This window comes from Dendropsophus ebraccatus, chromosome 10, assembly GCF_027789765.1.
Source record: "Dendropsophus ebraccatus isolate aDenEbr1 chromosome 10, aDenEbr1.pat, whole genome shotgun sequence".
Lineage (NCBI taxonomy): Eukaryota > Metazoa > Chordata > Amphibia > Anura > Hylidae > Dendropsophus > Dendropsophus ebraccatus.
The window spans coordinates 25805648-25826097 of record NC_091463.1 but is presented as its reverse complement, the minus strand read 5'-3'; the positions used below and the strand labels follow the sequence as shown (position 1 = coordinate 25826097).

The window sequence follows — 20450 nt, the reverse complement described above, 5'->3', positions numbered from 1 at the left end:
GTGAAGTAGCGTCTTAAATAAAGATGAGTGCAACTCGACTATGCTAGAGTTTGATTGTTCGCCATTTGAATACAGAAGGAGGAAGAAGTTGGATGCAGCCCTTGGGAGTCCTGAAAAACATTAATACAGCCATAGGCATAGCCATTGGCGTCCATGCTTTCCAGGACTTCCCAGGGCTGCATCAAGCTTCTACAGCCACTGGTATTTAAATACCGAATGATCGGACTTGAGCATGCTCGAGTTACGCTCATCTCTAGTTTTAAACATGACCAGAGACACCAATCTGTGAAGAAGAATGTACTAAGATTAAGTGTCTAGCAGTGTAATAATAAATTTGTATATTTTTTGTAGGTTGGTGGTGGATACAACCTGCACCCACGTCTCCTGCACGTAGCTGTAGGAGTTATTGAAGAATCCCGTAAGCTTCGAGTACAGCCTTTCAATGAGTATCGTAAGAGATTTGGCTTGAAAGCCTACAAGTCTTTCCAGGAATTAACAGGTAAAATTCTTAACGGTAGAGATTTAACATTAGCTTGTAAAGATAATTTAGGAATCTTCCTTAAAATTGTGCTCCATAACCACATAATTTTCCATCTTTAGGTTAATAGAGATTAATGATGTATGCCCACCTGGGACATTTATGGTATATCCACAGCATATGCCATACATGCCTATTAAGATGGGGGCCCACATGTGGGACCTGCACCTATTTCAATATGAAGGACATTAAATTTCCCTCCAACTCAAGATAGGTGTGGGTCCCAAATCGTTATGGGGCCACAACTATGACACCACTAATTGTTAAAATGAGTCCTGAGTCCACCATTGCTTCTCAGTGCTTAGCTGTTTCCATTAGATTTATACATTAAGGCTATGTTCACACAACTTAAGTTCCGTACTAATCATGGCCATTGTTGCAACAGCCGTGATTAGTACGATACTTACTTTGTGCTGAAGGCTGAGGGAATACCGGCTGAAGTGTATACACATAGTACTGACGTGTCAGTTTTCTGCGGCCGCTTTTTAATGAAAACCCTGTTAGTTCACACAATGCAGCGTGCGGCTCCGGCCACACGCTCCATTGTGAGCAGCGGGGAATTCGGATGTGGCCGCGCACAGATGGTTACGGAACGGTCCGTCTCATACAAAGTGTGAACATAGCCTTAAAAGGCATAAAAGTACAGCAGTGGTTAGGCATAGGTGCTGTCGCTCCATTCAAAGAGTCCACATGTATTAAAACTGTTCCAAAACCAGGCCAATAACAGGTTTGGTTCCCACTTCTCATTGACATTAGTAGAGACATATTCAAAAACCAAGTGGGTTAAAATAAAAAACTGAAGCCACGTCAGCACCAAAAACTGCACAGTAATTTCAGAATTTTGAGTGTTTTTGTCAGTATTTTGGGGCATTTGTGGACCTGTAAAATTGCTATTTTGTGGCTCAAAATGTCCTAAATTTTTTTTTTTTAGGATTACACTAACAAAAATAATTCCTGTTCAGCAATATTTTATAGAACACAAAATAAAGTTCCATGTCCGAAATCTGAAAACAATGTTAAAAAAATGGCAATTTTTTTTTTTACCGTCTTGTGCCAACCTCAAATGGATGTTCTGTGCATTAGGACTTGGGGCTCCATGACAACCGTGTTGGAGGGGGAACTGGGAAAGTAAATACTGTATAGGCTACTGTATAGGTTACCCCTGCTCAAGCACATTTTTGAAAAGAAAAAATATAAATATATTTCACATACACACTACGTAAAAGTATCGGCAACAACGGCTGTACTTTCTGCGGAGTGGAACACTGCCTCTGCTTCAATGGGATCCCGGCTGGAGCGTATACACATCGTATACGCTCCGGCCGGGATCCCGTGCGGTGCTGCAAAGAACTGACATGTCAGTTTTCTGCGGCCGCAATTCAATGAATTGCGGCCGTAGGAAACCCTGTCAGTTCACACAGTGAAGCGAGCGGCTCCGGCCGCTCGCTTCACTGTGTGCTATGGGAAGCTCTGATGCGGGCGCACGCTGATGCGTCCGCATCAGAGCTCTGCGGCCGGAAAGATCCGGGCAGAGACCGGTCGTTCCGTGACCCGGCCGGGGTCACGGAACGGCCAGTCTCATACGTAGTGGTAACATAGCCTAAATGATAAGAATTAATCTGACCTGGCTGACCCTTAAAGGGGTAGTCCACCCAAAAAAAATTTCTTTCAAATCAACTGGTGCCATAAAGTGCCAGAGATTTGTAATTCACTTCTATTAAAAAATCTTAAGTTTTCCAGTACTTATTAGCTGCTGTATGTCCAGCAGGAAGTAGTGTTTTCTTTCCTGTCTGACCCAGTGCTCTCTGTTGCCTCCTCTGTCCATGTCAGGAACTGTCCAAAGCAGGAGCAAATCCCCATAGAAAACCCCTCCTGCTCTCCAGACTGGAAATAATACAACTTCCTGTTGGGCATACAGCAGCTGATAAGTACTGGAAGGCTTGAGATTTTTTAATAGAAGTAAATTACAAATCTCTGTCACTTCATGGCAGCAGTTGATTTGAAAGAAAAAATTTTTGGGTGGACTACCCCTTTAACCCAATTTTCGTCATATGAGTAAAACAATATTGCACTCTTTTTTTAAAAAAATTTTTGTGTGTAATTTTTACTACAGTGGTACTTTGGTTTAGGAGTAACTTGGTTTAAGAGCGTTTTGGCTTAAGAGCTCACAGTTTTTCAAAATAGTAACTTGGTTTAAGAGCATTGCTTTGGTTTAAGAGCTTCCTGTACTAGGTGGGAGGGAGAGCGGGGGAGGGACATGGTCTGCACAGCGGGGTCTACAGCCTTGTACTCTGACCCAGGAAGTCTCCCTCACCTTCCAAATCATAGCAGAAGCACTTCAGGCTGGGGCTTGCATCAGAGGACAGGACTGTGGAGGTAATCTCTCCATAGCTGTAACCCCTCTCTCCCCAGACAGAGAGCGCTGCATGTATGTGCCCACATCTGCCCTGCTCACTCCTTCATGCTCCCTGCAGTCTCTGTCAGTCCTGATTGGTCCATGCTGAACACCCCTTCGCCATTGCTGTCATGTGACCACACAGAGCTCTGACAGCAGCCCTACTTCTCTTTTCTAGCCTGTTGTACTACGCTACTGCATTATGGGGATCTGCAGTTCCATCCTGTATCTAAAAACTGCTGCTGTTTTTCAGGGTTATGCACTTACTGTACATTATACTCCACACGCTGATTGCTATACTGTACAGTAACTTATAATATCACATATTCTGCTGTTTATAAATGTTTGTTTTATATGTTGTTCAGAATATAAAATCATTATTTTTGGGGTGTAGAACAAATTGTCAGCATTTCTTTAATTTCTTATGGGAAAATTTGCTTTGGTTTAAGAGTGGATTTGGATTACAAGCACCGTCCCGGAACCAATTATGCTCATAGTCCAAGGCACCACTGTATTCGCATTTTTAGATAAAGAATAAAAGAACATCTTGAATATTGGCTAATACTATGAAAATTTTCCATGGAAATTTCCAGCATCTATTTGTGAGACAATAATAAACTAAATTTCCATTTCATTTGCATATTTCCTTATAATTATATGCTAAACCTTTCTGGAATCAGCATCTTAAAAGGAACGGGCAGAATTTCAAATCGGCAATGTGTGCTCTGGCAGAGTAGCAGGAAGTTTGTGTCTTTAGAAGTCTGTCGCATCCAACCAACCATTCACAATACAGTTTCATACTTGGAAACAATATCCAAGTATCCTGCACCCAGTAGATTAAAAATCCCGGTAGCCCAGAATCTAGGAAGAAAAAAAAAATAAATAAAAAAAAAAAAAAAAAAAAAAATAAAATATATATATATATATATATATATATATATATATATACTATGCTGGTGGTAATCTTCTAGTTTGTCATGTAAATATGATCTATGAGTCTTCAGGTATTTTGATTCCTTCTTTCCATGTGTTGTGTTTATTCCTGACCTCATGGTTGTATCTTTTTATATCCTTGATTCATCTTACCCTTTTATATAGTCACTCTAGTCTGGCAAAACAGTCTGAGGTGCCAAACCATTAATTACAATGTGTTTTGTACCTTGTTCTAGAGTTTAGGTCAGAGATGATATTTTAGAAAGTAGACACTCTGTTCTGTTCTTCTGAGGATTAGTTCTTCACCTTTCTTAAAACCAAAGGCTTTAAGTGTTTAATTACTAAAAGGAAATATGGCAGACCACAGCACAGCGGACGTATAAGTATTAACCCACGGTGGGTTACAATGTATGAAATGTATGAACACTTGGATCTTGGGATGGTAGGGTGGGTGGATAGGGGTGTTTATCTATGGCAATACCGCCACCTTTTGTAGGGAATCTAGCAGGCCAGGAAATGCTTCTTGGTCATGTATTTTGAGCCCTTAAAGGGGATATCCAGGGATCAGTAAAGGTCCTACCTTTTCTGCTCTCCAGAGCTCCACTACCTCCGTCTGTGCTGATAACTTCTGTAGATGAGAGGGGGGCGGGAGCATGTTGCAAGCTTTGCGGGCAATGCCCACACACAATGTACAGTAGCTGCCTGATGTTGCAGCAATATTGGTAACATTGGGAAGTTATTGATCAGTGCCTGCAGTACTGCTCTGGGCTGCTGCAGCCCAGATCGATGGATTGCCATCAATCCATCAGTGCAACGCTGAGGCCCGGCCAGGTCAGATGAAGGATCTCTTCCTCCGCAATCACATTGTGTGTGTGTGTGTGGGGGGGGGGGGGGGGGGGGGGATGGAAAAACAGGCAATTAAAATGCAGCTGTCAGCCTTCAGAAATTTAGACATTTCTGAAGGGTTCACTAATTTTTAAAATTTCTTTCCATTTCTTTTTCTTTACACAGGAGAAACAGAACTTGCCTCCCAACTCGAATCCTTGTACGGGGATATAGACGCACTGGAATTTTACCCTGGCATCCTCTTGGAAAAAACTCATCCGAATTCCATCTTTGGAGAAAGTATGATAGAAATAGGAGCACCATTTTCCCTCAAAGGACTTATGGGGAATCCTATCTGTTCTCCTGAATACTGGAAACCCAGCACATTCGGTGGAGAAACAGGATTCAATATTGTCAAGACTGCTTCCATTGAGAAGCTGGTGTGTCTCAATGTCAAGAAGTGCCCCTTGGTTGCCTTTCACGTGCTAACGGATAAAGACGAAAGTTCTATATCATCGGGGGCGAAGACGAGCGATGAGCTTTAGTGAATGCTGTACTGTGGAAAGGGGCTATGAATTTTGTCGGGATTGTAAAGTTAAAAACATTGGGGGTGATTTATCAAACATGGTGTAAAGTGAGACTGGCTCAGTTACCCCTAGCAACCAATCAGATTCCACCTTTCATTTTCCAAAGAGTCTGTGAGGAATGAAAGGTGGAATCTGATTGGTTGCTAGGGGCAACTGAGACAGTTTCACTTTACACCATGTTTGATCAATCTCCCTCATAAATCATTTTTACATTTTAAAACAATTTTTCTAAAGTCGACAATAAGAGTAGTGGAACGATTACGTCAAACGCTAAATCTGTCACTATTTCATTTTACTACTGACCACAATAGTGTTTATTGAAGGGTATATATATAATAAGGGATGTCTCATGCACTTTGGGCATATGGATCTGATAGAGAAGGAAAGGATCACCCTGCTCAGGAATCCCCCTCTACATACAGTGCAAAGAGTGCCACTTGCTCCGGTGGATCTGGCCCATATCAGTGTTTCTCAATTCATGAGACAAGCCCTTTAAGACATGGGCATTAGCAGAGGGAACATTTGTACATATCTTTGACAAAAAATTGACAAGTCAGTAGTATTAATGGGTACCAATTAACTGGTGCCAAAAAGTTACACAGATTTGTAAAATACTTCTATTTTAAAAATTTTTAAGCCTTCCAGTACTTATCAGCTGCTATATGTCCTGCAGGAAGTGGAGTTTTCTTTCCAGTCTGACACAGTGCTCTCTGCTGCTACCTCTGTCCATGACAGGAACTGTCCAGAGCAGGAGAAGTTTTATAGGGAGATTTGCTACTTATCTGTCATGGCAGTAGAGAGCACTGAACCAGACTAGAAAAGATACATGACTTCCTGCAGGGCATACAGCAGCTGATAGGTGCTTTTATATAAGACTTTTTACAAATCTGTATAACTTTATGGTACAAATTGATTTAAAAAAAAAAATCAAGAGTACCCCTTTAAGGTCTGATAGACTATTGATCTGATTTAGTTACAGCTTTATTTAACCTTTTAGTATACCAGAATTTTACATACATACGTTTATTATCAGTTTTGTTTTATTCATCAGTGGAGCATTTATGAATAAGGTGGCTTAGTGGTGGACGTTCAAAGAAATTGTATGTTTATGGGACTTCAGTGAAATCCTATAACCTATCATTGATCTTGAATTGGTTGCTAGCTGACAAGCTGCCATTCACGGCAGCCTATAATCTTCCAAAATCCTAATCCTTATGTTATGGACTTGGAGGGTGTACACTTTAAATCTACACGCTGCATTTTCAGGTTAAACTACATCCGGGATTCAGATTGCTTTTGCTGTTTACCTTGAATATAATTGTTCCTAGTAAATGACTGTCTGTGAGAGGTCAGGAGGAGCTGCAATGAAATGTACATTCATACTGTTCAATACAATCCTTCAGTTCATTTATCCTAGCGTTTTGTGGTGCTTTTTGTAGAAAATCCTTCATTAGCAGCATCCCATTAACCTTGCAAAAGAAATCCATGAAGAGGTTACTGTATAGACAACTATTGTAAAGTGATTCTTCTTTTATATAATCACTTCTGATGTATGTTCCATGTCAAAGAAGGTGTAAATGCAATGCACGGTACCATATAGGTTATGAAGCTCTTAAAGGGATACTCCGGCGAAAATCTTTTCCTTCCAAATAAACTGGTTTCATATAGTTATATAGATTTGTGATTTACTTCTATAAAAAAAAAATCCCAAGTCTTTCAGTACTAATCAGCTGCTGTATGTCCTGTAGGAAGTGGTATTTTATTTCCAATCTGACACAGTGCTCTCTGCTGCCCGAAACAGGAACTGTCCAGATCAGGAGAGGTTTTCTATAGGAATTTGCTGCTGCTCTGGACAGTTCCTGTCTTGGACAGAGGTGGCAGCAAAGAGCACTGGGTCAGACTGAAAAGAAAACACCACTTCCTGTAGGACATACAGCAGCTGTTAAGTATGGGAAGACTTCAAATTTTTAAATTGAAGTAAATTATAAATCTATATAACTTTTTATATCAGTTGATTTGAAAGAAAAAAATTTCCGGCGGCGTACCACTTTAAAGTGGTTGTGAGGGGAGCTGAAGACGGCTTAAGCCATTGACTCTTAGTGCTAACAGCCATGTTTTGGAAGTATACCCTGCAAGGGTTTAAGTCTCGATCATATTTTTACCCACACATGATTCTAATAGCTGTACGATGTTGTGATGACTGGGCTTACACCCTCCCCTTCCTGTGTTGGGGGTATACTTCCAAGACAGAATAGTTAGGGCCGGGGAGCAGAAGTCTTTAGCTGTCTCCTGCTCCCCAACAACTCCTTTAACTATGTGAGCTTTTTCATATGATGAGCCACCAGTGCTCGCTCGGAGAGGGTCTGACCTCCACATCCACCCATTGATTAGCGGAGGAAATGCCATGGTTACCTCATTGCTTATGACCTGTATACGAGTGCCTGGCATTGCCGCTCAATCTCACAGGTGTCTGCCTCCTTTGGCGGTCCCATAATTCGTCTGAAAATCTGACGTTGTTATTATTCAAAGCCTTAAAATACAAACACATAATCTTATTGTAAGGTTTTTACATCTGCCTCAGAGTCTCAGAATGGTCAAACAGCATTGGCATAAATGTGTCTTTAACACAGGGGTGGGAAACCTTTGGCCCTCCAGTTGTTACAAAACTACAATTCCCATCATGCCTGAACAGCCAAAGCTGGGCCGCCTGTCACCAGATGACCCTGGCAGTAAAATTAAGCTCCTATTATGACCTTTCCTACATGCTCCTCTTCTCTGTGTGCAGAAGAATATCTGTTCACTGGAAAACAACTAAAATGAGTAGAAGAGTATGGCCTATATACAACCCTTACCTCACGCATACCAAACATGTTGAAGAGGGCCGGTAAGCCTGGCATCTGTATTATGAGAGGTTTTAGACGGCACCTAGGATTGCCCATGGCTCCTTTATTCTGTCACTGGGCTGGCTTTTTGTAAGTTATCCATTATCCATTGGGTTGGGGTTCATGGTCCGGGCAATGCCGTCCATACTTGTCCTGCCACATAACAAGGCCTTGGCATTATATTGTCCTGGCATTGGACAGCATAGGGCTCCTAGACCTGACGAGGAGCCAACAAATAAGAGTAAGTATATTACTTCTTCCTATTGATTTTGACATAGCTAGGATAGGGAAAATCACCAAATCTACTGAAATACGTCCAAGTGTGCAACACATAAAGCTACCGGATGAGAGAGTAGACAGGAGAGTCTACACCACATCCTTAAGCTGTTCTGTAAATGTAATTATAAGGAAAGACTTTCTTTACCCTTCTCTTCTGTAATACAACATATAGCGGTTACAAAGGTGGTTACTAACAATACACCTCCATTTCTGTGCAGTTCAGTAGAAGCTTGGATGTATATGGACAATCTTTCTTTAGGATTTAAAATATTTTTACAACTACCAGCCTAAAAGTCTGGTTGGTATAAAAAAAAAGAAGACACTTCGTTCATACAATATTATGCAAGTCTTAAAGAGGTAAAAAAAAGCTTCTATACATCTTTAACATTTTTGCTAATTTGTCTTCATGGTTCTCTTATGGAGAGGGGAGGGTGGAGGGAGGGAGATGAGGCACCAAAACAGGACAACAAAGAGTTAATTTACAGCTACATCACGGGGCTATCTCCCCTGAAGTCAGCACTGACCTTTCTGACCTCTGAATACCAGCTTTCATATAGCTCCCACTGTGCAATCCTTTGTTCTCTGCTCTCTGCTGGCGACTAATTTCCCTCCTCCCCCCTCCCCTCTCTATAGGTTACACAGAGCTTGAATAATGTAAAAGAGTCGAGATTTTCTGATAATGAGCAGTGAATGAGAGAGAGGAGGGAGGGACCGGGGGAAAGTCTTTTTGAATGCAGATAATGGCATAGTTGCCTAATAAACCGCACTTTTTTTTTTAATATAATGATAAGTACGCTTTAATAGCTACAGTCCCGGGTTCAAATCGCCATGAGGTCACAGCTGCCAGTTTAAAATAGGGATGGGATGCCCAGTGTCTCTATTCAACCAAGCTGACAATGAGGGTGTTCTCTCTGGAAAAGGAGGACTCTCACACACCAAATATGCCACTAGTCACTGAAGTGTGGCTTGGTAAGTTACAGTGGCAATAGACTCTGATGTGTCCAGTCCTTCACAGAACACAAATGTGTCCAAAAAATCTAGCAATTTAATTTTACTATGACAATAAATTTTTGGTAGCCAACTTCCAAAGTTAGCCACTATCCAAAGGACAAGCAAAAAGCCAGCTGTTTAGCTAGGATCTGACCACTGACACCCCCTCCGTTCATTAGAACTGAGAAATTAATAGGGTTCTAAATTAATAGGGCTCCACAGGGGCACAGCCAGCACTCCATCCATTCTCTATGGGACTTCCAAACATAGCCAAGCATGGTGCTTAGTTAGTACTAAATTACTAAAGGGGTTATCCAGTGCTACAAAAACATGGCCACTTTCTTTCAGAGACAATACGACTATTGTCTCCAGTTCAGGTGCGGTTTGCAATTAAAGGAGTTATCCAGCGCTACAAAAACATGGCCACTTTCCCCCCTACTGTTGTCTCCAGTTCAGGTGTGGTTTGCAATTAAGCTCCATTTTCTTCAATGGAACTAAGTTTCAAAACCCCACCCAAACTGCAGACAACAGTAGGGGGAAAGTGGCCATGTTTTTGTAGTGCTTGATAACCCCTTTAAGCTCCATTTACTTCAATGGAACTGAGCAGCAAAACCCCGCCCAAGCTGGAGACAAGAGTGGGGCTGTCTCTGGAAGAAAGTGGCCATGTTTTTGTAGCGCTTGATAACCTCTTTAAATAGACAATATCCTGAGAGAGAACACCATGCAAATCAGACTTGACTTTATGATCATTTGAATCCAGAACAAGGTCATTTCTGTCTCATCTTCCCACATAAAGAAAAGAACATAAATGCAAGCTTGGCGGCTGCTATTGGTTTCTGTATGTGCTAGCGTCTATGTGCAAAGTTAGCAATTAAGAAAGTTTGTCTCTCTCTACATTGTTAAATGCTTCTTTAGGCCCCCTTCACACTTGAGGAAAATCTGTCCATTTTTCTTATCAGAAAGTCCTGTTAGGGTTGCACAGCCTTCAGGATTTTTCCTGAAAGGTTTTCGTTCAGAAAAATAGGTCAGGAAATTATAGAACCTGTAAGGTTGCCCCTATAGAAGTCTATGGGAGCTCAGGAAACCCTGATGCCTCCCTGATGCTTTCCTGACGGGCTTCAAGAAATCCTGATGCTTTTCTTTTCTGCACTTCAGGAAATCCCAAAGACATTACTGATGGTTTCCTGAACATAAAAACTGATTACTGTCAGGAAATCCTGATGGTTTCCTGAAGCCTTATAAGGCCTCCTGACACTGACACTGACGTGTGAATGAGGCCTTAGGATGCCCTATTCAATTTGTATACAGTTATACACTATAAGAAGACACAGATAGAGGTACAAGGTTTTGTATTCTTTATACACAAGTAGTATAGCTATTTAAGATGAGTGAACCTTGAGCACGCTGGGGTCCGTCCGAATTAGAACGCTTTAAATTTGATTACCAGTGGTTAAAAAAGTTGGTTGCGGCCTAAAGGCTGCCTGGAAAACATGGATACAACCATAGGCTGTATCCATGTTTTCCAGGATTTCCTAGGGCTGCATCTAACTCCTGCAGTAATCAGTAATCAAATGCCGAGAGTTCGAATGCGGATAGACCTGAGCGCAGTTGGGCATAATTAAAGGACAAGTGCCATGAAAAACTTTTTCCCAGTAATTGAAGCACATTACAAAGTTATATAACTCTGTAATATGCTTCAATCACCTATCTGCCTCCCTTCCCTGTCTTTTCCCCCCTCCACCCCCCACCAGGAAGTGTCCTAACATACACAGACCTAATTACTGTTGTCACTGTCACCAAGCTCTTCTCTCAGCTCCTTCTCCTCTTACACTAGCCTCCCCCTCCCCTGCCTTGTCAGGTGACTCAGCTTGCTCAGCTCCCATTGGCTGAACAACTGCAAGCCATCACTTGGACTGGGGAGGGGGGGCTGCTGTAACAGGACCTAGAGCAGCCCTCCTGCTGATGACTCATCCTCACAAGAAGGAGCTCCCTGGTGACGGTGACGACAGTCATTAGGTCTGTGTGGGCTAGGACACTTCCTGGTGGGGGGTGGAGGGGGGAAAAGATAGGGAAGGGGGGCAGATAGGTGATTGAAGCATATTACAGAGTTATATAACTTTGTAATGTGCTTCAATTACTGGGAAAAAGTTTTTCATGCCACTTGTCCTTTAATGTCTTATAGCCATGTAAATAATTATATTTTATAACGTGTAAACTTTTTCTAAATTATGGGGAAGATTTATCAAACATGGTGTAAAGTGAAACTGGCTCAGTTGCCCCTAGCAACCAATCAGATTCCACCTTTCATTTTCCAAAGAGTCTGTGAGGAATGAAAGATGGAATCTGATTGGTTGCTAGGGGCAACTGAGCCAGTCTCACTTTACACCATGTTTGATAAATCTCCCCCAATGTGTGTAAAAAAGGTTGTTTTTTTATAAGGTGGCCATTTGCTCTCTTTGCCCATCTATGCTGATATTTCCTTAGACAAGGGGAGGATGTTGGCAAGTTGTGGACAGCTATTGATAGTTGTCTAATGATATGGTGACATCGGGCAGCTGTTGGACACTGTATGCAGGTGTGGTTTTGCCCACACGCAATGCCTGCATTGTCCACAACATGCTCCAGCCCCCATCTCGTCTGCAGAAGACGGGCAAACAGAGGAGATAAGAGCCCTGGAGAGCCGAAGAGGTCATGTCAGCAACGGTCTGCTGCACGTCACTCCATGTAATAGGAGCAGCGGCAGCAGATCACCTCCAACTTCAATGGGCAGCCTGAATTATCTAAAGACCAGTAACCAGTAACGAGACAGTAACAGTAACAAGTAACAGCCACAGTAACAAGAGAGTCTGTGTCTGAAAGGCTCCCTTTAAGGTTTTTTTTTTCTTTGTTGGTGCTTTAGGAGTACCAGACCTATAGAACAAATGTGTTACATAATGTGCCCCTAAAAGTGTGTGTACATCCAGCTGGCATTATAAAGAGTTCTAGTTCAGTTAAAGGCAGCTGGATGATCTCCAGGAAGCCTTGTAAAAACAAAACAGAAAAACGAAAAAAAAAACAAAAAACTTTACAACTAGTATTAGCTGAAATTTTGGCAATCAATCTACTATAAAAAATGATTTAAAAATGATGTGTGTTCAAATGTAGTTTTATTAGATTATTAGCAAGTTTATACAAGAAAACTGTTTTAGTTGTTTTGTTTAAAAAAAACAAAAAAAACCTTTTGCAGGGGCGCTCATATCAGAGATACACTTCTTATTTGTCCAGTCTGTATGCACAGTGCTACAGGCTATGTTTGCTTTATGGCAGCTAAAATTTGGCGGGAGATGGCTGATCCCTGTGGCAGGTTTTGCAACATTTATTTAAAGGGTTGTCTGGAGAAAGGTATTTAAAAAAAAAAACAAAAAAACTTTCAGGGTGCCTTAAAAAAATATATACACCTGCCTGCTCCCCTGCTGGTGCCTTTTTGATGGTGCTCAGGTGTTCGCTAGTCACTGCTTCCTGGTCCTCTCTTCATACACAGAAAAATCATGGTCACCCAATCACTGTTTTTGGCGGGTCACTGTCTTTGGTCAGTGATTGGCTAGCCAGGGATCAATGTGAAAGACTTGACTTCTTATAAGCTACTCAACACTATAATTCGAAAACCAAAAAATAACTAAGGGACACAAGAACTTGATTTGCATAACTATATAGCTTGTCCTTCTTAGGGTTCTATTACACAGGCCAATGGTGGCCCAATCAATAATGTAAACAAGTGCCAATCTGCTTGATCGACGCTCATTTACTGAGCCCATTACACAGCCTGATAACCGTTTAGCAAGGGCTGCACAAATATCGTTAGAGATGTCCATGCAGCCCTTGCCCAAACAGTTAAAGTGTCACTGTCGTTTAAATTTAATAGTACAGGCGATTTTAAGAAACTTTGTACTTGGGTTTATTAGCCGAAAAATGCATTTTTATTATGAAAAAGCATTTTGAAGCTCTCTCTCCTGTCTTAATGATTGTCTATGGAGAGGGGAGGGGTGGAGGGAGATGAGGCACCAAAACAGGACAACAAAGAGTTAATTTACAGCTACATCACCGGCTATCTCCTCTTAAGTCAGCACTGACCTTTCTGACCTCTAAATACTGGCTTTCACACAGCTCCCTCTGTGTAATCATTTGTTCTCTGCTCTCTACTGGTGACTAATCTCCCTCCTTCCCCTCTCCATAGACCAGACAGGGCACGACTGATGTAAAAGAGTCAAGATTTCCTGATAATGAGTAGTGCATGAAGGGGGGGGGTGGACCTGGGGAAAGGATTTTGAATCCAGATAATGGCATATTTGCCTAATAAACCCAATTATAAAGTTTCTTAAAATTGTCTGGACTATTGATTTCTGCAAAAAACCCCAAAAAAAAACAAAATGGCAGTGACACTTTAATACTTTACCTGCCCACACTCCCAGTCTTCTCCTGCACTCTGAAGCTTTAGAGCGGGCTGCCTAGCCAATAAACAGGTAAAGTATTAACTGTTTGTTGAATTGTCAGCCGCCAGCCATGTATCGCTATTACATGTAGCGATGCATAGTCGGCGGCCGATGATTTTAGGTCTGGGCCTAAAGAAATGATCAGCTGATCGTTGTCTCTATTACACAAAGCAATAACCAACCGGAATATCGCTCCGTGTACGTGTACTATTGTAGTAATGAGGTGTATATTTCTGCTGCGAATCCTGATCCTACTGCCGTCTTCATTCACATCAGCTGACTCTCTCCCATGCAGACAGAGGGGTAGTGTTAGGTCGCCTTTACAAAGAAGCAAACTGCACTCACAGATATGCAAAACCTTATGCTTTTCCATGTAATGACATGACCACGTGTGTGTTTGCATAAAGACCATATCAGTATAAAATCACATTGTCAAACAAATCAATAGGATTAATGTCAGATTGCCATCAGCAGAAAGGTGGGGCATGCAAATTCAGGAACACTAGAACTTTAGTATTAGGAAATTATTTGCACATTAGACGTGTAGAGCAAAATAATGAATGTTGTCAGGCTGCAAAACCAGGACACACTTATAAACCTGCACGGACCTGCAGCTTCTTCATGGTTTACTGTTGACCATCTTGCAGTTGCTGTGCTGTGAAGAGACTGTCAGTAGGTTTATGCAGCCCTATGTAAGGGTAGCATAAAGTAGTGACAAAGAAGCTGAACTGAATGATATATTACTTACATTGTTCTTTGCAGGTGAATCTGATATATCACCCTGAATAACATAGACAATAACTAGTCCTTTTCATAATGTGCGTGAGCTCAGTAGTCTTGGATATTCATGAGCACCAGCTCCCACTGCCCCAGCTGCTGATTGGCAGTTGATACCAATACTGTATTCAGGCAGACAGCTTATAATTAGAGATGATCGAACAGAGGTTGGTTCAGGTTCGTACATACACGAACCATCAGTATTTGACTCCCGCAGTCTTCCCGTTCCTTGGGGAGGGTGGAGACAGCCCGAGCCCCGCCTGGAAAATAGGAATACAGCCTGGGCCATAGGTTGTATTCCTGTTTTCCAGGTGGGACTCAGGCTGTCCCCACCTTCCTCACAAAACAGGAAGACTGCGGGAGTCAAATACCGATGGTTCGACTTTGTACGAACCTGAACATGAGCGCTGTTCGATCATCTCTACTTATAATCGACATCTGGAGGACGGAGGGAGTAGCGCAGTACAAGGCCCATTCTCCTGCATATCAGGAGAACGGCTGAACAGAATGAAGTATTCCACATTCTGTTCAGTCTTTCTATCACTACTTTATTCTGCCTTAAATTTTAAAAAGGTTGAATAACCCCCTTTAATCTCCAGTAGTTTCCACTCTGGTTCTTTTAGCCACAGTCCAAATTATGTATTTTTATTAAAAATAACTGAAAACATGTTTTGCTAAAACAGGTTACATTTTATTTTAGCCGTTTTATCGTATAAACTAATATAAATTAACATATAAACAAAGCTGTAGCTATATACAATCCATCCGGGACAGCAGTTATATGCCAGTCTTCACAGGTCAGTCTATGTCCAGGTCGCTGTCGTCACTATAGCACTGGATGGAGGGATTACAGATAGAAGAGCGCACAATATCCTTCTCTGGTAACAAACTGCACTCGTGTAAAAAAGCTTCCAGGTCGACAGCAAAGAAATCATCCCCGAGCTGATCCGTGATCCGAACAAAGTTACCGACTAAATCCCCAGACTTGTAGACCAGCAGAGCCGGCAGAGCGTTCTTGGTGAATTTACTGCTGGTCCCCAGGAGGGAACTTTTTACTCTGCAGAACTTCACCCCAGGGTACTCGGCTGCCAGGCAGATTATGCTGCCACTGGCAGCTTCCGCCCCTGGGACCTCGTCTTCATAGATCAGGATTATCACCAGGGTATTCTTGTCTTCTTTATCTACGGTATCCAGGAACTCCTCCCCGCTACGGATATCAAACACCACCTTGTACACCTGCGAGTGACAGAGCTGCTGCTTCATCTCCTCAATTCTCTGCCTCCTGTATTGCTCTAAGAAGTCTTCATCGTCCTCCTTGTTCAGCATGTTGTACTCCTGCATAGTCATCTACAACAAATATATTAAAATATTTCACACTCAATCCTATCTGATTCTTACTATCACAGTACACCCAACAGCTGTAATTTGTGCGAAAATACCCTTAAGATATATGGGGGATGGGAAGTGGGTGGACCAGATTATAAATGTCCCTATTACAGTAAACAGTGCACGGCAGCACTGATTGGCTGGGCGGGATCGACGGGAGTCTCATATTCGGAGGGTTAAAGGGGCCGGGTTACATGTAACCCCATTGAACTTCACACTACCAGGATTCGCAGCGAATCCGGTACGTGTGAAGCTATATATTAATATAAGTACAAAATGAGTCAATAATGTTCCTAAACCAGAGAAAAGACTGTGCAGCTTATAGGTCCCCTAGCTGTGCCTCACCAGGAACTAGGGGGCGCCTCGCAGTTTGAGAAGCACTGGCCTAAAGGGTCTCCACGAGACAAATTGTAAGGCAAATCTAAGGAAGTGGAAGGGTTAAGTGCACAGGTCATAAAGCAGGGAGAGACGATACAGCAGAGACTAGGCAGGCAACATCCAAAAAACCCTCACAGGGAGAAAGAAAGTAATAAAATTCCAAGAAATTGGAACCCCTTTAAGGTGCCTTTACACTACAGAAACCATGCGTATAATCTCCAGCGGATTCCGTGCGCACCCCTAAACCCCTGACATTTTTCTTTTAAGGTGGATCTTATAATGTAAAAAAAACACACAAAAACACTAAATCCTGCAGTGGTTTTACCTTCCCGTTCAACTTTTCTTCGAGTTCCTTCTGCTTCTGCTTATCCTTCTCCTCATCCAGCTGAGACTTACAGGTCATAGACAACCTCTTCACCAGCTGCTCCAGTTCCCTCTTCTGCTCGTCGTTCTGCTCGGTCTCCAGCTGCTTATAGCGCCTCCAGTCATTTATGACGCCTTTTGGACCTAAACAACAAACAGTTCTTAGGAGGGTGGAACACAATTCTGATACGGTGGGATAAAAGCCAATGACACGGCCATGGTCCTCCTAGAGGGTGGTCTGTTACAAGTCCCAGTTTGACCCTGGGTCTGATGACATGATCAGACAGCTGTCAGTTCAGGTCATCAGACCCACAAAGGGGCCAGGATTACTATGATTTTTTTCACGATCCCAGCATCTTGCTCAACTGCAGGTGTTTCTCTTTTTTGGACAGCTTAAATAGTAAAAGGAGGCCACACATGTCAACCTTCTGTAGGATGAACGCTCATATGACCACTCTGGCCATGGCTTATGGCCCCAAGAATAAAACGATCAGGTAGTTAAATTCCAACATACCCAATCCTTCTCCCCCATTCAAATTAGAGGGTCAACTGGTCCCACCAGAATCACTGGCTTCACGTGTCTATCGTGCATTGGGAGTGTTATAGTGTACCTTTCACCATTTGGCATGGCAAAAGTTAATTGGTCAAGGTAGCCGCACCCCAACCGATCAACAGAGTTACTGGGGAGAGAAGCGTATGGCTGTGCACCTCTCTCTTTCCACTCTGTTTCTATGAGTGAGATGGCCGTGTAGACGTACAATATACTGCAGTGTTAGTCATGTGACAACAGGAAAACAGGACAACAAAGAGTTAATTTACAGCTACATCACTGGCTATCTCCTCTGAAGTCAGTACTGACCTCTCTGACCTCTGAATACCGGCTTTCACACAGCTTCCTCTGTGTAATCCTTGTTCTCTGCTGGCGACTAATCTCCCTCCTCCCCCTCCCCTCTCCATAAAAAAGACAGGGGCAAGGCTTTTGGAATTCAGATAATGGCATATTTGCCTAATGAACCCAATTCCAATGTTTCTTAAAATTGCCTGTACTATTGATTTCTGCCAAAAAATTTGAGCAGCTGTGTCAGTACAGTATCACAAAGATTTGTTTCAGAGCTTTTGGCGTCATTATGAATGATGATGTCGTAAGTTCCAAAGTCCGCACCATAGCACATCAGCTGTAATTGCGGACCATGCACCGAATGTGTGAAGGACACCCTAAGTACTAGAGCAGGGGTGCACAACCTGCAGCCCACCAGCTGCTGCAAAACTACAATTCTAATCATGTCTGAATGGCCCAGGCATGATGGGAAATGTAGCCTTGCAGCAGCCTATGGGCGGCAGGCTGTGCACCCATCCTAGAGAACAGCAGTGAACACTGTAATAAACCAATCCCTGGCTAGGTCGTATAGTTACCTGTATTGACCACACTTCCTTCCTTCCCTCCATCCTCTCCGGTCGAGCTCTGTCGCACTTTCCGCTCCTGGTCGCTGTCCTCGTCGTCACTGCTACTGCTGTAGTAGTACTGACCCTTCTCCCCCAACAGCTTATCGTCCAAGGTGGTCATTCTGCCGTCAGCACATACAGCGAGGGCGAGGAATCCGCAGACTGGAAGTAGTAAGAGACATGTAGATATTTACCAACACGGATCATTGTGGGATGAGACAATGGATGACAACAACATGACAGAAGGTGGACACATGTGAGAGCGCTGCTCTGGGAGATTAGCATTCTGCCAACTAACAAACAAATCCGGGCTAAATTACCATGGAGACTGAACAACGGCCCAGATGCTCGGATCTGCTGCCTCCGATATGAAAGTATAGATCTGAATCCATAATCGCTTCATAACCCTGGCACCACAATGGGCGACTAGGTGTAAGGCAGAAGGAGCGACCATAGAGGACTGTTACCTGCTGCACAATGATGAGCACAGATCGCACTGATCGGCGCTCGTTTTATATGACTCCACAGCGGAGGCTGCGGCCGATAATGAGGATTTTTAGTCCAGTAAAGAAGAAGATGTGCTGATCAGGCATTTTCTCATTTATTGTCTGTTCCTTTCATTACAGGGGATGAAGGGACTGTGGTTTATAACGCTTCACTTAAAGGGGAACTCCCAGATGGGAACAAGCCTTCCCACTAATGGAAACAGAAGCATCAGACCGGCGATGTGGCCGCCCCTATAAAGACTACTGTGAGCTGTTCTGCAATCGCTGTATACCAGGCAGATGCATCTACAATAGAAAATACAGATATACACAGAACAATGTAGAGATGTCTGTAACTAGGGGTACCGGTGTGTACAGACTATAACCGGCCCGGGGTTATGTTCTTCTATCTGCACTCGACTTCTAATGTCTGCAGGTTACCGAGAACATGGGGTGAGGGACAGGAGCGGACTACGCAGGGACTGCTAAAGTATACCAGGGCTAGTGTACAGAATGTTACAAATCTAACAATCCCTGGGGCCCCTATTATCACTATGACCCCAACTCTCCCGGGCCCCCTCCTATCACTAGGACCCCAACTCTCCGGGGGCCCCCTCCTATCACTAGGACCCCAACTCTCCGGGGCCCCCTCCTATCACTAGGACCCCAACTCTCCGGGGCCCCCTCCTATCACTAGGACCCCAACTCTCCAGGGCCCCCTCCTATCACTAGGACCCCAACTCTCCGGGGCCCCCTCCTATCACTAGGACCCCAACTCTCCGGGGCCCCCTCCTATCACTAGGACCCCAACTCTCCGGGGCCCCCTCCTATCACTAGGACCCCAACTCTCCGGGGCCCCCTCCTATCACTATAACCCCCAACTCTCCGGGGCCCCCTCCTATAACTATAACCCCAATTCTCCGGGGCCCCCTCCTATAACTATAACCCCAATTCTCCGGGGCCCCCTCCTATCTCTATAACCCCCAACTCTCCGGGGCCCCCTCCTATCTCTATAACCCCAACCCTCCCCTCGGGGCCCCTATGATCACTATAACCCCAGGCCCCCGGGATCCCTGCTATCACTATAACCCCCCCCCCGGAGCCCGCCCTTATGATCCCTAGAGCTCCACACACAATACAAATCACATACACACAATGTACCACAGTAAGACACACAATGCACATCACACAGCAGCAGTGCAGCCCCGGCGGTCGCACACATACATAGACACACATATATATACAATGTATCACACGGTACATACATTATTCCGATCACCTCCGCCGGGAACGGGAAGCAGATGGGCAGAAAGAAGAAGGGCGGGGCTTATGGGAGGTCATGTGACCGGATTGAAAGCAGAGGACCGGGCGGAAGGGAGGCAGTAGGGTGTAGCGGCTTCTTTGTCCTGACGTAGGGGTCACGTGGTAGCGAGCGGTCACGTGACTTGGACCATTTGCATTCTGGTACAGCGCTGTAATGCAGCATAGAGGGACCGGGTGGAGGTGCGGTACTGGGGTGTGAGAGACTGAGGAAATAACACAAGAGAGATACATTAGCTTTTCATACATGAGAATCCATACAGTCTTACAGTGCTGTGTTCCCATGGTTATATACTGCACAACCAGGCAGCAATTATTGGCTATCAGTCAGTTACGCCATTTCCAGTGGAAACAGCGCCACTCCGGCCCTCAGGTTGTGTGTAGTATTACAGTTTGACTA

The 20450-nt window shown here is 43.6% G+C and overlaps 2 protein-coding genes across 2 annotated transcripts in view; one reads left to right on the top strand and one right to left on the bottom strand.

Moving 5' to 3' along the window:
• Window positions 1–5340, top strand: part of PTGS1 (prostaglandin-endoperoxide synthase 1) — an 80698-nt gene extending 75358 nt beyond the window's left edge. Inside the window, exons 10-11 of the mRNA XM_069985784.1 lie at window positions 352–499; window positions 4878–5340. Of these exons, the coding sequence (XP_069841885.1) occupies window positions 352–499; window positions 4878–5236 (507 nt within the window). The 3' untranslated portion in view covers window positions 5237–5340. The remainder of the gene's footprint in view (window positions 1–351; window positions 500–4877) is intronic.
• Window positions 5341–15360: 10020 nt separating this feature from the next.
• On the bottom strand, window positions 15361–20133 carry PDCL (phosducin like). The gene is made up of 4 exons (XM_069986182.1): window positions 19996–20133; window positions 18216–18407; window positions 16765–16946; window positions 15361–16022 (listed from the first exon to the last, which is right to left on the bottom strand). The coding sequence occupies exons 2-4, from the start codon at window positions 18364–18366 to the stop codon at window positions 15474–15476; spliced, it is 882 nt and encodes a 293-aa protein (XP_069842283.1). The 5' UTR covers window positions 18367–18407; window positions 19996–20133; the 3' UTR covers window positions 15361–15473.
• Between the last annotated feature and the right edge of the window lie 317 nt (window positions 20134–20450).